Source organism: Mobula birostris, chromosome 21 (assembly GCF_030028105.1).
Source record: "Mobula birostris isolate sMobBir1 chromosome 21, sMobBir1.hap1, whole genome shotgun sequence".
Classification (NCBI taxonomy): Eukaryota; Metazoa; Chordata; class Chondrichthyes; order Myliobatiformes; family Myliobatidae; genus Mobula; species Mobula birostris.
Genome location: NC_092390.1, coordinates 58,546,404 through 58,564,108, shown reverse-complemented (window position 1 = coordinate 58,564,108; position 17,705 = coordinate 58,546,404). Strand labels below are relative to the sequence as shown.

Below are 17,705 nucleotides of genomic sequence, written 5' to 3'. Positions count from 1 at the left end.
TTGATATTCAGGTCTTCTCCCGCAGTCCAAAGATGTACTGGTCGGTAGTTTGGTTGGTCATGGTGAATTATCCCATGATTAGGCGAGTTTAAAATTGGTGGGTTGTTGTACGGCGTGGATGAAAGGGCAGAAAGGGCCTACTATATCTCAATAACAAACAAATAAATAATTAAATAACCACTATGCTACCATGGTGCCCATATACTGAAATCAAGTACATACACAGATCAAATGAACTGATTGCAACATACGTGTGCTGCAAATGATGGGCATTGCTGACAAACCTGATTGTCTGCAGCAACTACTGTGAACCAGCTGGGAATGAGTTACTGGAGGCTGGAAGTAGAAAACTAAATAAATACAGTAACCTTGAACCTTGTTTCACAAATTTGTTTTTAAGTCACGTGGGGCAGATTTACTGCAGACCATGTCTTTACATCAAACTACAAGAGTCAAGAAACGCTGTCACATTCACTGATGTCACGTAATAAAAAAATCAATATGATTTGTACAAATTTTGTTCGTGTGCATCAGGAGTACTATCATCCTTTGAGTGGAAAAGTAGAGAAGCTGCTTGTTTTCCATTAAAATTCACAGACCACCACCAGAATCGCAGGGCCTTGCAACCTCCATGTGGTTTATTTTTGAAAACACAGTTTAATTTGAAGCACTAAGGTAATCACTTTACATCAGTTACCATGCCATTTGATGTACGGACTTCCTGTGGTCTAAAAGATGGTATAACTGAATATGGTAGCTTCTTCTGGCAACCTCGCAAGTTCCTTTATGTAAGCGTTAAGGAGAACAGTGATATTCAGTCTTGAAGGTGATTGTTCCCAACGAAGAGCAGAGAAGTTTAAAAGCAGATTGAGTAGAGGTGTTTAAACTGAGGACAGATTTAGATAGAGTAAATAATGTAAATGGTTTTCAAGAGCACAAGGATCAATTACAAAAGGGGCAGATGTTAATGTGCCTGTGTTCAGTTTTCGAATCCAAAAGAGATTAGGGAAATGATTAGAAGGATATAGGGAATGAGCATATCTACTGTATGAGCATCAGAATGCAAGGCGTGTGCAGCTAAATGGATTGCTTTTAACAGAACCTGTATCAGACTTGGCTGTACTGGCCTATGATTGTATTCTGCAAAACCAGTTCACCTTTTAACACCACGTAGCACAGATAGAGAATCGGGTGGGATAGTTCAATTCCAGGTGATGACAGATTTTTAAGCCATATTGTTGATTGCTTCTTGACTGTGCCAAGTTGTTGACTTTCTGGCAATAGACTCATCGGCAGGAGAGCTATTTGCTCAGGTCAAGTGCCTATGGTAATTTCTGGACATGTACGAGTCTATGTAGCTGTTCCACTCTGTGAGTCTCCCATTATCTTTTCGTTTATGAGGACCAGTCTCAGTTTCTCCAGTCTATCTAATTTACTAATTATCCAGTTAACTATATCCAGTCAGCATCATGTCGCAGTTGTAAGGGCTTGATCCTGACCTCAGGCACTGTTTGTCTGGAGTTTGCATCATTTTTCCCCAGAATGTACACTCCTGTGCAAAAGCCTCAGCACAAAAGACCGTAAGACATAAGATGCAGCAGCAGAATAAACCATTTAGCCATTGAGACTGCTCCGCCTGACCCATGGAACATGGCAGATCCATCTTTCCTCTCAATCCCAATTTCTTGCCTTTCTACCACATCCCTTCACACTCTGACTAATCAAGAATCTATCAAACTTTGCCTTAAATATGCACAAAGACTATCAATCTATCAAGCAAACACGAGGAATTCTGCAGATGCTGGAAATTCAAGCAACACACATCAAAGTTGCTGGTGAACGCAGCAGGCCAGGCAGCATCTCTAGGAAGAGGTACAGTCGACGTTTCAGGCCGAGACCCTTCGTCAGGACTAACTGAAGGAAAAGTGAGTAAGAGATTTGAAAGTGGGAGGGGGAGGGGGAGATCCAAAATGATAGGAGAAGACAGGAGGGGGAGGGATGGAGCCAAGAGCTGGACAGGTGACTGGCAAAAGGGATATGAGAGGATCATGGGACAGGAGGCCCAGGGAGAAGGAAAAAGGGGGGGAGGAACCCAGAGGATGGGCAAGGGGTATAGTCAGAAGGACAGAGGGAGAAAAAGGAGAATGAGAGAAAGAATGTGTGTATATAAATAAATAACGGATGAGGTATGAGGGGGAGGTGGGGCATTAGTGGAAGTTAGAGAAGTCAATGTTCATGCCATCAGGTTGGAGGCAATCCAGACGGAATATAAGGTGTTGTTCCTCCATCCTGAGTGTGGCTTCATCTTTTCCCATTCATCCCATTCCCATTCTGACATGTTCCACATCCCATTCCCATTCTGATATGTCCACATCCCATTCCCATTCTGACATGTCTATCCACGGCCTCCCCTACTGTAAAGATGAAGCCACACTCAAGTTGGAGGAACAACACCTTATATTCTGTCTGGGTAGCCTCCAACCTGATGGCATGAACATTGACTTCTCTAACTTCCGCTAATGCCCCACCTCCCCCCCCCCCGTACCCCATCTGTTATTTACATACACACATTCTTTCTCTCACTCTCCCTTTTCTCTCTCTGTCCTTCTGACTATACCCCTTGCCCATCCTCTGGGTTCCTCCCCCACTTTTTCCTTCTCCCCGGGCCTCCTGTCCCATGATCCTCTCATATCCCCTTTGCCAATCACCTATCCAGCTCTTGGCTCCATCCCTCCCCCTCCTGTCTTCTCCTATCATTTCGGATCTCCCCCTCCCCCTCACACTTTCAAATCCCTTACTCACTCTTCCTTCAGTTAGTCCTGACGAAGGGTCTCGGCCTGAAACGTCGACTGTACCCCTTCCTAGAGATGCTGCCTGGCCTGCTGCGTTCACCAGCAACTTTGATGTGTGTTGCCTCAATCCATCAAGCTTTGCCTTAAATATCCACAGCCATGAATGGCCATAGATTCACCACTCTCTGGCTAAAGAAATTCCTCCTCATCTCTATTCTAAAAGACGCCCCTCTATTCTGAGTCTGTGTCCTCTGGTCTTAGACATTGCCACCAAGAGAAACATCCTCTCTGCATCCACTCTATCAAGGCCTTTCACCATTCGGTAAGTTTCAATTAGGTCATTCTTCATTCCAGCGAATACAGGCCCAGAGTCATCAGATGCTCTTCATATGACAAGCCATTCAATTCTGGAATCATTTTCGTGAACCTCCTTTGAATCTTCTCCAGTTTCACCACACCCTTTCTAAGATAAAAGGCCCAAAACTGCTCAGAATACTCCAAGTGAGGCCTCACAGTGGTTTATCAAGTCTCAACATTACATCCTTGCTTTTATACTCTAGACCTCATGAAATAAATGCTAACATTGCATTTGCCTTCCTCACCACAGACTCAACCTGCAAATTAACCTTTGGGGAATCCTGCACAAAGTCTCCCAAGTCCTTTCTGCCCCAGTTTTCTGCATTTGCTCGCCATTTAGAAAATATTCATCCCTTTCATTTCTTCCACCAAAGTGCATGACCATACACTTCCTGACATTGTATTCCATCTGCCATTTCTTTTCCCATTCTCCTAATCAGTCAAAGTCCTTCTGTAGCCTCTCTAATTCCTCAAAACTACCTGCCCCTCCACTTATTTTCATATCGTCTGCATACCTTGCAACAAAATTGTCATTTCCATCTTCCAAATCATTGACATATAACATAAAAAGAAATGTTCCCAACACAGACTGCTGTGGAACACCACTAGTCACTGGCAGCCAGCCAGAAAAGGCACCCTTTATTCTTACTCTTTGCCTCCTATCAATCAGCCACTGCTTTATCCATGTTAGAATGTAATACCACGGGCTTGTAGTTTGTTAAGCATCCTTATGTGTAGTGCCTTGTCGAAGGCCTTCTGAAATCCAAGTACACAACATTGATTGATTCTCCTTTGCTTATCCTGCTTGTTATTTCTTCAAAGAATTTCAACATATCTGTCAGGCAAGATTTTTCCTTGATGAAACCATGCCAGCTACGGCCTATTTTATCATGTTCCTCCAAGTACCCCAAAACCACATCCTTAACAATCGTCTCCAACATCTTCCCATCTGCTTTCATGACATATGTGAGTGATGATAAGCCTGATTCTAATATGGGTCACCAATGTAGACTGAGAGTAGGAAGGGAGCAAGGAGAGGGGACGGAGAAGGAAGCATCAGGGAGATATTCTGTAATGACCAATACACCAAACGACCTTTCCTGGTGTCTGAGGGCTGGGTGTGTCTGCACCTGCACCACCCCCTGCTCCCGGCACTCCTTCTCTGCCATCTGTTCCACACGCCTCCTGTGGCATCCTTGCCATTCCCAACATCCTTGGCTCCTGCCAGATTTACAAACTTGTTCTCCGCTCAATGTTGTCAAATACAGTACTATGCCAACGTTTTAGGCACCCTAGCTATATGTATATGTGTGTAAGAATTTGCACAGAACTGTATAGGTTTTCTGAGAGCTGGGGCTAACTGGTACAAAACAGCATCTCAGAACTAAGGTTTGGTGGCCTGGTATGGATAGAGCAGCTGAGAAATACTACAAAATTTGTCACCACAGTCAAACTGTATCTAGACCTGACCCTCCAGAACCGCTAAAGCTGATGCCTTTACCGGATGATCCTTGGCAGGAGGTAGCTGTGGATATGCTTGGACCTTTACCAACAAACCATTCTGTTCTAGTAGTAGTTGATTACTACAGCCGATTTTATGAATATGACATTTTGTCCTCTCCAACTGCAGAGAGAATCATTGACAGTCTGGAGAATATTTCCAGTAGACATGGACAGCATGTATCTATCAAATCAGATAATGAACCTCAATTCAGATCTGAACAGTCCAAGGAATATTGTGGGAGTAATGGAATCAAACACCCGAAAATAATACCACAGTGGGCTCAGGCAAATGGTGAAGTGCATCACCGATGTAAAGGATTAGGATTTTTCAAGCAGAAGTTGACTGGAAATGTGAACTGAGAAAGTAGGTGACTGTGTACAGACGTATGCAACATGCCACTGCAGGGAAAAGTCCTGCTGAACTTCTCTACAACTGCAAAATGAGGGGGAAGTTATCAGACATCAAGAAGGTATGCACAGCAGAACTGGAAGTATGAGATCGGGACACAGAACAAAAAGGAAAGTACAAGCCATATGCGGACGATCACAGAGGAGCACTAAGGTCTACGGTAAAAGTTGGGGATACTGTGCTTATCCAGCAAGAAAATGTGGACAAATTCACCACCCGTTTCAACACAACACCACCCAGGGTGGTGAGGAAAACAAGAAATCAAGTGGTATTTGAATTTCCAACGAGAGTGCAGCATGCAAGGAACACCACATGTAAAAAAGTTCAACAGAAGAGAGACTTTTGACCAACTGGAGGAAATTCAAGGATTTGGCAATGAGGTACCAGGACAAGAGGACAATATGAAGGACAGTTACGAACAAGCTCAGATTCACAGTGAGCAAAAACCATAACCAGACATTGAAAGCACAGAGAAACTGGTAGAGAGACCTCAAAAGGTTAGAGAACAAACTCTGAAGTTTAACAATGTTGGATTGAAGTGGAGCTTTAACAGATATCCCACCCTGCAAAAACTCATTTCAGGGAGGCAGCACCATCAATTTGCGGGAGACTCCTGTAACTTCCGGGAGAGGTGGGATGTCTGCGATAGAGTAACTCCTGAGCAGCTAGCCAGCTAGTTTAAATAACGTTAGCTATGCTAATGACCGAATGACACATGTTAAACTCACCTCAACATGTCTTTTACAGTCTTAACCCACCATGGGCAATAGAAAAGTCACTGTTGCAAACAGTGCAGTGAGCAACACTGTCATTATTTTTGATCCCTATTAGGCAGGGGTACACTTTAGGGTAGTCTGGGGTGCTGTACATTTTATATTTTCTTTTTTTGGAACACTCTACCATGGCATACTGTCTCTCTCTAGCACGCGCGCTTGCTCTCTCGCTCTCTCTCTCTCTCTCGTGGTTGCTCTTGCACTCGCTCTCTCGCTCTCTCTCATGCTCTCTTGCTCTGTTTCTCTCGCTCTCAAAAAAATTGATTTCCGGGATATTGTATATAATTTGCGGGCATCAGGGAGCCACTATTAATATGCGGGAGACTCCCGGAACTTCCGGGAGAGGTGGGATGCCTGCTTTAAGCTGTGGGTTTTGAAACAATGGAAACTGTTGTAAGTTGAAAATGGAGTTATCATTATGTTAAAACAGAAAATGCGTTGGTTATAGTCATGTCTATCAGAGAATATATGTTGAATTGAAATGGTTAAACCAGTGAGTTGAATGTGGCCTAAAACATTGAAGTTGATTTCTCAGGAAAGGCGAGATGTATTGAAAGGGGAAGGTCTGTTAATGTAAGTTGACACTCGTCAGGTACAGTGATGATGTCATCAGTCTGGGACAGAAGAACACGTGATGTGAGGGAGGCTTGGAAGCGAGAATGAGAAATAAAAACACGTTTAAAGCATGGAGCCTTGAGTCATGATATATACACTATCTAATTAAGTACTAAGAAGGGTTGCAAATATTACAATAATGTGAGAGGAGCTTAGACTGTAGGGACCGTACAGTACGGGACAAGTCCTTTGGCCTGTGATATTTGATCCAAACACAAGGCCAATTAAACTAAGTATTTGCAGCTAGTATATAATCAACAATCTTCCATTCCCCATGTATTCATTGTGTCTAAAAGTCTCTTAAATGGCACTTAATTTTCAGAATTCATTTTAAATTTCTTTAAATTTTATTCACTGTAGATATAGCATGCAGAATGTGTGCTATTTATTAATGATCGCTTAGATTTACAGTTGATACTCAACTACCTTGTACTCAGAAAACAGAAGCAAAGAAAAGTTCACCGAAGTAGAATGTAAGGTGGAAAGAATACAGAGAGACTGGTGCATGAGCTAGGATATAATAAAAACTAGGGGATGTGCAAGAGTTTGAGCTGGTAGATGACTGATTCCTTACTTAAATGATACTCCATTGTTTTTGAATAACTTGTATAAAAAGTGTTGTGATCATTAATGTATTTTATTTTAAATGGCACATGAGATCCCATGCCACTAGGTACAGAAAAAGTTACTACTGTACCTTACAGCCATATGGGTAACTTCACCCACCACAACTCTGAACTGATTATACAACTTAAAAGCTCATTTTCAGAGATATACTCTCAGTGTTATAATTTTATATACACAATTTGTCTTTATTACATTGGTTGCTTGTCAGTCTTTCTGTATAGTTCTCATAAATTCTATTGTATTTCATTTTTTTCTGTAAATGCCTGCAAGGAAATAAATCTTAACATTGTATATGATAACATATATGTGCTTTGATAATAAATTTAACTTACTTACTTAAAAAATTGACAAATGGGGAAGAAAATTACAAACAAATTATATGTTTAGAAAAACCATTACCTATCTGACATGTCTTTCCTGTATAGAGGGGATGGCAGTGACACACAAAGTTTGAGCCAATTGTTTCACAGGTGCCTTCATTTTCACAAGGATTGACTGAACAAGGATCTAGAAAATATATAAATAACAATGTTACTATTCCATCCACTTTGCTTGGTTTAACCTATACTAAAGACCAGCATACATGCAGTATGTTAACATGTGATAAGATAGTGTCAGAGTAATTGAATTCCTATCCAGTCACTTGTACAAGCTTTTGATTCAGAAATCAGAATCAGAAACAGGCTTAATATTACTGGCATACGTCGTGAAAGTTGTTAACTTTGGGGCAGCAATACGATGCAGTACATGATAAATAAACAAAAACTGAATTGCAGTAACTATATATATGCACATTAAATAGTTAAACTAAGACAAGTAGTGCAAAAACAGAATATATATATTATATACACAGTTAAATGAAATAAGCAGTGCAAATGCAAAAATTAAAATAATGAGGTAGTGTTCATGTGTTAATGTTCTTTCAGAAATCAGATGGCTGCAGGAAGGAAATGGATATGCTATGTTTTCCTGCAAGTGGCATTTTACAGTTGATTGAACATACAGGTGCAGTCTGTCAGTCTTTAGCAAATCTGAAATGTTCTGAGAGCACGAGCAATGCTCCTTTAGTTAGCCCTAACTGAAGTCCTGGCTGGTTTTGGGAGTCTGATTGAGTCACTGAGCATTTTCTAAAGCCTACCCAGTATTTCAGCAGTGTTAAACTCCATTTGAAAGAAGTCAAAGGAGTGTTCTATCTTCTTCCTGTGAGGGATCTGAAATTCGTGTGCTCTAGAGATCAATTCCAAATATAAGACTGTAAGATATAGGAGGTTCCAAGGTTGCCAAGCGAGGGGTGGTAGTGGGGACAAGCTCCCACTACCTAAATGTGCTCCTCACGGCATACACCTCAAATAGCCTCTGACAACCAAGTCCAACTCCTGGCCTTCTTGTGTGGCTTAGCCTCTAAGTCCAGCGGAACTGTTTCTACTGACAGGAGAAGGGGCGAAGGCGGGTCCCGGCACCTTAAAACCAGTGCTTCAGGTAGATGGAGCTCGTCAGCCTGGGAAGGCAGTCCATCTAAGAGAGGGAAGATTCTGATTTCAAACCTCCACTGCCTTGCAGCCATATCCACTCATGGGAGAGGCTTCGGGAGTGAACTCTGAGGACAAATCCAGAGCTGGAGTCCCTAAGGCAGTCCGACGTTGCCTTCAACCTCGTTCTGGCAACTCCTGTGACGACACTGGTGCCAAGCTGTATCGGCCCTTGTCCTTCCCTTGGACAACATCGGTGTCATGGAGAGGGGAGACTTGCCGCATGGGCAACTGCCAGTCTTCCATACAACCTTGCCCAGGCCTGCGCCCTGGAGAGGTCACTCCACAGACTGTAGCAAAACTTTCCAGGTGCAGATCCATAGTTTCGCGAGACAAATGGATGCCACCAAAGATATAGGAGCAGAATTAGGCCATTCAGCTCATTGAGTTTGCTTCGTTATTCTTTCATGGCTGATTTATTATCCCTCTCAACCCCATTCTCCTGCCTTCTCCCTGTAATCTTTCACACCCTGATTAACCAGAATCTATCAACCTCCAACTTGAATATATCCAATGACTTGACTGACTGTGGCAATGAATTTTTCCTCAACTCAGTTCTAAATGGATGTACCTCAATTCTGAAGCTGTGCCCTCTGATCATAGACTTCTCACTATGGGAAACAGCCTCTCCACATCCACTTTATCCGGATCTTTTAATATTCAATAGGTTGCAATGAAATCTCCCCTCATTCTTCTGAACTCCAGCGAGTACAGGGCCAGAACCATCAAACGCTCCTCATACGTTAAAGCTTTCACTCCTAGAATCATTCTCGTGAACCTCCTCAGGCTCCTCCCCAATGCAGGTGCATCTTTTCTTAGATAAGGGGCCCAAAACTCACAATATTCTAACTGCAGTCTGACCAATGCCTTATAAAGCCTTTGCACTACATCCTTGTTTTAGTTTTCTAGTCCTCTCGAAATAAATGCTAACATTGCATTTGCCTTCTTACCATCAACACAACCTGCAAGTTAACCTTTAGGGAATCCTGCACGAGGATTTCCAAATCCCACTGCACCTCTGATTTTTAAATTTTCTCTCCTATTTTCAACTATCAGAAAATATTTGATGTCTTTATTCCTTCTGTCAAAATGCATGAACATACACTTCCCTACATTTTGTTCCATCGGTCACTTCTTTGCCTATTTTTCCAATCTGTCTACATCCTTCTGATTCCTCAACACTACCTGCCCCTCCACCTACCTTTGTATCAGCCACAAACTTGACATATATTGACATATAACATGAAAAGATGCGGTGCCCTCTTTATTCCCACTCTTTGCCTCCTGACGGTTAGCCAATCTTCTAGTATTGCTAGTATCTTTCCTGTAATACCATGGAATCTTATCTTGTTAAGCAGCCTCATGTGTGGCACCTTATGAAAGGCCTTCTGAAAATCCAAGTAAATAACATCCACTGACTCTCCTTTGTCCATCCTGCCTGTTTATTCCTCAAAGAATTCCAACAGATTTGTCAGCAAGATTTCCCCTTTAGAAAACCATGATGACTTTGGTGTGGCCTTCTATATATTGGTGAGACCCGACACAGACTGGGAGACCGTTTCGCTGAACACCTACGCTTTGTCCGCCAGAGGAAGCAGGATCTCCCAGTGGCCACACACTTTAATTCCACATCCCATTCCCATTCCGATATGTCTATCCACGGCCTCCTCTACTGTTGAGATGAAGCCAACCTCAGGTTGGTGGAGCAACACCTTATATTCCATCTGGGTAGCCTCCAATCTGATGGCATGAACATCGACTTCTCTAACTTCCGTTAATGCCCCTCCTCCCCCTCTTACCCTATGCCTCTGATTTATTTATTTATTTATTCTCTGTTTCCTTCTCACAATAACTCCTTGCCTGTTCTCCATCTTCCTGTGGGCTCCCCTCCCCTTTCTTTCTTCCTAGGCCTTCCGTCTTATGATACTCCCCCTTCTTCAGCCTTGTATCCCTTTTGCCAATCAACTTCCCAGCTCTTAGCTTCATCCCTCCCCCTCCTGTCTTCTCCTATCATTTCGGGTCTCTCCCTCCCCCTCCCACTTTCAAATCTCTGACTGTCTCTTTGTTCCGTTAGTCCTGACAAAGGGTCTCTACTTGAAGTGCCGACTGTACTTCTTCCTATAGATGCTGCCTGGCCTGCTGTGTTCCACCAGCATTTTGTGTGTTGCTTGAATTTCCAGCAACTGCAGATTTTCTTGTTTTTATGACTTTGGTCTATATTGTCTTGTGCCTCCAAGTACCCTGAGCCCAGGACTCCAACAGCATACAACCACTGAAATCAGGCTAACTGGTCCATAATTTCCTTTCTTCTGCCTCCACCCCCCCCCTCCCAAAGTGACATTTGACAAAAACTAGAGAAAGCTTTTCACGTTTATAAGTCACCACACACTTGCTTAAGATGCTTTGAATGATGATCAGTATCTCCCAAACCAATGTACACAACAGACCCTTGTGAGGCAAGATCCAAAACTTGGCATAGGGTCATGTTGAAGAAAGAGCTCAAATAATACCAGGGCATCAACCTCCTTCAACAGAGGCCCCCGAAGCTGCGCAGAGCAGAGAATTTAAGGAAACAACGCAAAAAGGAAAAAGCAAGAATTGACTTCTACAAAGATCGCTTTAAATATGTGAAAGGCATTTTCACAAAAGAGAAGAGCGGATACTTGAAAGTATCAAAAGAGGAGGTTGAAAGACATCTCAGAATCATCCACACTGGTAAGCGAAAAGATGAACCGATACTTGTCCCAGCTGACATCCCACCAACCTCACCCCCACAACATCAATTTAACATCAGCCCTCCCAAGCTGAGCGAAGTGAAAGAGGCAATGAAGGCAAGATCAGCATCAGCACCAGGCCCTAACCGTGTTCCGTATTGTGTCTACAAGAACACCCCGGATGTTCTGAAATTCTTTTGGAAAAACATGAGGGTTGCGTGGGAAAAGCAAGTTATCCCCAAAGCCTGGAGAAGAGTTGGGGGAGTTCTGATCCCAAAAGAAAATAATTCGTCCACAATCGAACAGTTTCACCAAATAAACCTTCTGAACAGAGGGCAAGATCTTTTTCAGCATGTTGGTGCAAAGACTTACAAAGTATCTGAAACAAAACCATTTCATTGATACGTCAATCCAAAAGGCCGGCATAGCAGGCTTCTCGGGATGCCTTGAACATACCAGCGTCATATGGCATCAAATCCAGATGGCTAAGAAAGAAAGGAAGGATCTGCATGTCTTGTTCATCGACCTGGCCAACGCCTATGGATCAGTTCCTCATTCCGTACTGTGGACTGATTTTGAATTCTTTCAAAATAACGAATCTGGTAAAACACTACTTCCAGGATCTGCAAGTTTGTCTCACAACATCAGACTTCACCACAGCGTGGCAACCACTGGAAGTAGGCATCATGGTGGGGTGCACCATCTCCCCATTGGCCTTCACTATAGTAATGGAGCTCATTATCAGAGCCTCAAAACAGGTTGCAGGAGGAAAAGGACTACAGTTTGGTCAATGGTTACCACCGATACGAGCCTATATGGACGATGTAACAATACTGACGACAACTGTCCCCTGCACCGAGAGACTTCTGGAAAAGCTTCAATAAAACATCAAATTGGCGGGGATGAATATCAAGCCCAGCAAGTGCAGAAGCATCTCCATTGTCAAAGGTCAAGTCAAGGATAAAAGATTTCATATTGACGGAACACCTGTCCCAACTGTTTCAGAAATGCCAGTGAAGAGCTTGGGCCGATGGTATGATGCTAAGCTCAAGGACGCTGAGCAGTTTAAACAACACAAAAAGGATACCATCATGTACATAGCTCGCATCAACAAGACCTGGCTGCCAGGAAAACTCAAGCTGTGGTGCTTCCAGTTCAGCATACCCCCAAGACTCCTGTGGCCTTTAATAGTGTATGAAATCCCCATCAGCAAGGTTGAAAAGCTCGAAAGAGTGATCAGCACACATGTAAAACAGTGTCTTGGACTTGCATGATGCTCAAGTCCTGTTGGACTGTACAGGAACGGCAAATTGGAATTACCAATTGCAAGTCTTGGGGAAGAATTCAAATGCACCAAAGCAAGGTTGGTCATGACCCTCACTGAATCTGAAGATACTGTTTTTTGAACAGCGGCCCCCCGTGTGACAATGGGGAGGAAGTGGGCCCCAACTGAAGCCATTCAGAGTGCTAAGTCTGTTCTTCGCTTCAGGGATGTGGTTGGCCAAGTCCAACTGGGAGAGCTGGGCTCGGGCTCGTCCCAAAAGCTCCTCAGTGGCACAAGGCAACATCAGTGCAGAAGAGACAGCTTGTGGTGGAGGAGTTGAGAAGACAGGAGGGAGCAGAGCGACATGCCAGGGCCGTCTCAATGACCAAGCAGGGCCACTGGACTAATTGGGAGAGCCTGGAAAAGAGGAAACTTAGCTGGCGTGACATCTGGGAGATGGAGGGATCTCAGCTAAGTTTTGTCATCAGAGCCACTTATGACCTCCTACCCACACCCCAGAACCTGAACCAGTGGTGGGGAGAAGACCCTGCTTGCTCTCTTTGTCCAGCACCTGGATCACTAAGGCACATTTTAACAAGATGCACCACGAGCCTCACCCAGGGGCGGTACACTTGGCGGCATAACCAAGTTCTGAGACAGCTGGCATCAATCTTGGAACAGAGGCGAATCACCACAAATGCTCTCCCACAAACATCGGCAGGAAATGCCCACATCACACGATATGTACCAGCAGGCCAACCTCCAGAGCACCATATAACATCAAAAGATGTAAGCATTCTGCAGGTTGCTCGGGATTGGAAAATGGACGTGGACTTGGAAAAAAGCTTGTGTGTCCCCCAGACATTGCGGCTACAACACTCCAGCCAGACATGGTCCTGTGGTCCACAACAGCCAAGCTGGCATATGTTGTGGAATTGACAGTACCATGGGAAGAAGCTGTTGAAGAAGCTTATGAGAGGAAAAAGACCAAGTACTCTGAACTGGCAACTGAAGCTGCCCAGAACAGCTGGAAGACCAAGATTTTCCCTGTAGAAGTGGGATGCAGGGGATTCGCTGCTACATCTACGACCAGTCTATTGAAGAAGATGGGGGTGAGGGGTCACTCCCTCCAACAAGCAATCAAGTCCTTGTCAAATGCAGCAGAAGAAAGCAGCAATTGGATTTGGAATAAAAGGAAAGACAACAACTGGGATGCAAGATGAAGACAGGAGGGTATGGAACTGGGGGCGGGGGGGGGGGTGTACCTGGAACGCCAGGTGGCACCGTTGAGCCCTCTGGAGACGTTGTGGGCTTATCAATGAAACATCAAAGAAGGAGGGTGCCCACCTGATGACCCCGATGATGTACCTACCCTCCCTCCTTGTCACCACTCCAAACCCACTGCCAACATCGAGAGTGCCAACTTACCATAGGGATTGAAACATCAAGTCCTAGTAGCTCCACATCAAACCCGTACAATTTGTTTTCCCTGCATTCTGTTAAAATGATGTTGTCAGATTAAACTCAAGAGAGGACACAAACTCATTTTACATACAGTAACTTAGAACATTATTTCCTTGGAGATCGACTGCATGAACACTACCTTACTACTTTGTTTTCTCTTTTTGCACTGCTTATTTAATACAACTTATTAAATATATATACACTTTTCACTGTAATTTATAGTTTTCTTTATTGTGTGTTACAATGTACTGCTGCCACATAACAACAAATTTCACGACATGTGGCAGTTGCTTTCACACCACCATAAATGTGGGAAAAACATGGGTTGTGTTCTAATGAAAAGTTACATACAGCTTTGAAAAAGAAGTAATAATTTCAATGAAGCAGCTGTCTAATAACTTTATAAATTATGTCAAGACAAAGATCATTAAATAAATGTGCATTTGTACATGGCAAAGTTAACAACAGTTAAACTAACAGATAATAAGTGAATGCTACATTCTATGATCATAAAAAATTAAGAACTATAAAAAACCTTCTTCTTCAGAGTCTTCAAATATCCAGTCTGTAACCAGGTCTTCTGCATCCTGCTCGTCATCATCATCTGGATCATTGTCGTCTTCATTGTAATCTGTTTCTTGAGTAAAATTATAAGTCATTAGTTAAATACACACAGTGGAATACCACATTAATTTAACCCGTGGGGGATATGCAGGGAGATGGTGCACACTCCACACAGACAAAAATCAGGGTTCAACCTGGAGTTATGATGTATACTGTCCCTCCTCTGTTGTCAGATTCAACTCAAGAGAGGACACATGATCTCAATGAATTCAATCAAGACCTTAAGCTTTTTCCAAATTACCTGAGTTTGGTTAAGATTTTAATTATTCATATTTTTGTTTGTTTTTAATAAATATTGTGTTGTCATTTTTAATTTCTGTATTTTTAACATTGCTTGATTATTTTCTTAACACCAGCTACAAGTTGCAGGAAGATCTCAGGAGATCAGACAGCAACTATGGAGGGTCTGTCTGCAGGATCGATACCACCTGATCTGCAGAGATCCCTCAGCATTTTGTATGTATAGCTCAAGATTTCCAGAATCTGCAGAATCTCTTGTCTCTCTGTTTATCTTTAATATTTGGTAAGTATTTCTGGTTATTAGAGGGACAACTTGCCTTCATATCTTTGAAAGGTGGCAAAGCTGGAAGTGATGCTGTCAAAAAGGGGGCGCTGATGGCGGACCCAAATGCAAGACACGGACACTGAAGTACAAGGAACGGGACAGGACTAGAGTTAGGGACGGGACAGGACACAGACGAGGAGCTGGGACAGGAACACAGACTTGGGCTAGGACCTTGGCTAGGAAAGCAGGACCAGGACAAGGAACTGGGAACTAGGAGCCTGGGCTTGGACTCTGAGCCAGAGACTGGACAAGGACCCAGAACCTGGGTCTTGACTCTGGTTCAGTCCCCAGAGCTAGGTAAGGACGTGACATGGCTACAGGACTGGACATGGCTTGGGTTCTTCGAGCTGGAGACTGGGTAAGGACCCAGAACCTGCGTCTTGACTCGGGCTCAGACTCCAGAGCTATGCAAAGACATGACGTGGCTACAGGACTGGACGTGGAACTCCTGCACTGGACGAGACACATGGACAGGACGAGAACTGGAAGCCTTGACTTGGTCTTGGGAGAACAGGAAACACAGGGACCTGATCTTGGCAGAACAGGAATGCAGGGACCTGATCTTGGCAGAACAGGAACGCAGGGACCTGATCTTGGCAGAACAGGTACATGGAACACAGAGCCTTGGTCTTGGGAGAACAGGAACACAGAGACATGGAACACAGAGCTGGGACCCCTCCTTGGGAACAGGACTTGGGGGCCAGGGCTCTACACAGAGTCAGGACCTCTCCTAGGGAGCAGGACATAGGGCTGGGACTCATACACAGAACACTGAGAGATAGTTCCCCACTCAAGGTAGTGGCAAACGGCTGGACCTATGTAGTGAAGCTTTGGACACAAGGAGACAGTTCCAAACAACGATAGACAGTTCCTTATCTAGACACAGCAAGGCTCTGGTCTTGCTCTGGCTGTAGAATTTGATAGCGATACATACGAGGATGCAGGCAAGGTTGCAGGAGAGTCTTCAGGCAAAGGCTACAGGCAAGTCTTCTGAAGGAAGGGGAAGGAAAGGGAACAGTCCAGCAATCAGAGGCTGAATCCTGAAGCTATTTATAAAGCCAGCCCAAATGAGAATCAGGTGCCTCAATTAGAGCACCCAACAGAACAAGGGAAAACTGGAAAACCTGGAATAAGGAACAATGGACTGGACCGTGAACCAGAATGTGGTCTTCACAGACCGGACCATGACAGATGCTTTGCCAGTTGTCAGAGCTTCTTGAGGTCAGGGAGCAACAGAGGAAATGGGGGTGGGGGGGCTCTTCCATCAGGTTTGGCCATTCATTTGGAGCGTGGAGTACATCCAGGTTAACAAAAAAGATTAGCCACCCCTGGAGCAGAAAAAGCTGTCATGGTGGGCCTGCAAGCAGTGATTATGGGCAGAGGGCCTGGGTCAGTAGAATTCAGCTCAGTGCATCATGGAATCAGTGGAAGAAGTAGATCAAAGGAGATATGTGCTGCATCAGGTCTGATGTGGAAATCAATGCTCTGAGAACTGCTCATCAAAAAATAGATGCAAGGCAGGAAGTTTAGTGCTTTCACAATATTGGTCAAGGTCTGAGAGTTTATCTTTAACCAGATGTTAAAAGGCAAATCGACAGCATAAACGCTGGTGTATCTCAGGAAGATGAAAATGCAGGTTCTGAATGTATCAGTAAGCTGAAGGCTTGTGTGTTTGACAGCATGTGCCTGTCTTTAGGTAGCATAACAAATACAGACAGCCAGCAACTGCAGACTCAATTTGCATCACATCCAGCACTTAATCTCCGAACTTCTATTGATCAGGGCCTTACCCTTCCATTCTGACAATGCTCCCACCCATAATGGACAACTTACCCAGTGTCAACAATAACTGTACATCACTTGGGAATTTTGCATTACCCTCCTGAAGAACTTACTTTATCTTCTCGAGGAGCAAGAGGTGCTGGAAACAGGGAAAAACAATAGAATGGACAAAGCAAGCATACCGGCAAAGTGGAGACCCAGCTGAAGAGGTGTCCATGGAAGAAACACTTGTATAGGTACACGAAGAGGCCGGGCTGAGAGAGATGTGGGCCAAATGCAAGAAATTGGACCTAGCTGGGTGCGAACCATGATCAGTATGGACTTGATGGATCATGATTGTGTTTGCTCATTAAGATCTCAAACGTTTTGTAATATACTGTATATAATTGCTTCCAGTTCCTTTAGCTGATTCCTCAGCGACTACATGCTTTATAATTTTGTCAAGTTATTTAAAACTGCCTTCCTTTGTGTTTTCAAAAGTATTAGGTAATGCAAAGAAGATTAATTTTTATGATATGTCATCTCTAATAAATAGTTCTTTATGTTTCATTTATACCTTTTTGGAATTTCCTTGCTACATTGAAGAGATCCATTTATTCTTAGAACATAGAAAATAGGACATTATAGGACAGCACAAGCCCCTTGGCTCACAATGTTGTGCTAACCTTTTAACCTACTCTAAGATCA

General features: G+C 43.6%; 1 protein-coding gene across 3 annotated transcripts in view; it reads right to left on the bottom strand.

The window, feature by feature from the left end:
* LOC140185981 (hyaluronan-binding protein 2-like) overlaps positions 1-17,705 on the bottom strand; it is a 56,955-nt gene that overhangs the window by 37,946 nt on the left and 1,304 nt on the right. For 2 of the 3 annotated variants that reach the window (XM_072239798.1, XM_072239800.1), the window contains exons 3-4: positions 14,583-14,684; positions 7,476-7,583 (exon numbers count right to left, since the gene is read on the bottom strand). In XM_072239798.1, coding sequence (XP_072095899.1) covers positions 7,476-7,583; positions 14,583-14,684 — 210 coding nt within the window. The remainder of the gene's footprint in view (positions 1-7,475; positions 7,584-14,582; positions 14,685-17,705) is intronic. The other variant, XM_072239799.1, reaches the window with a different exon arrangement.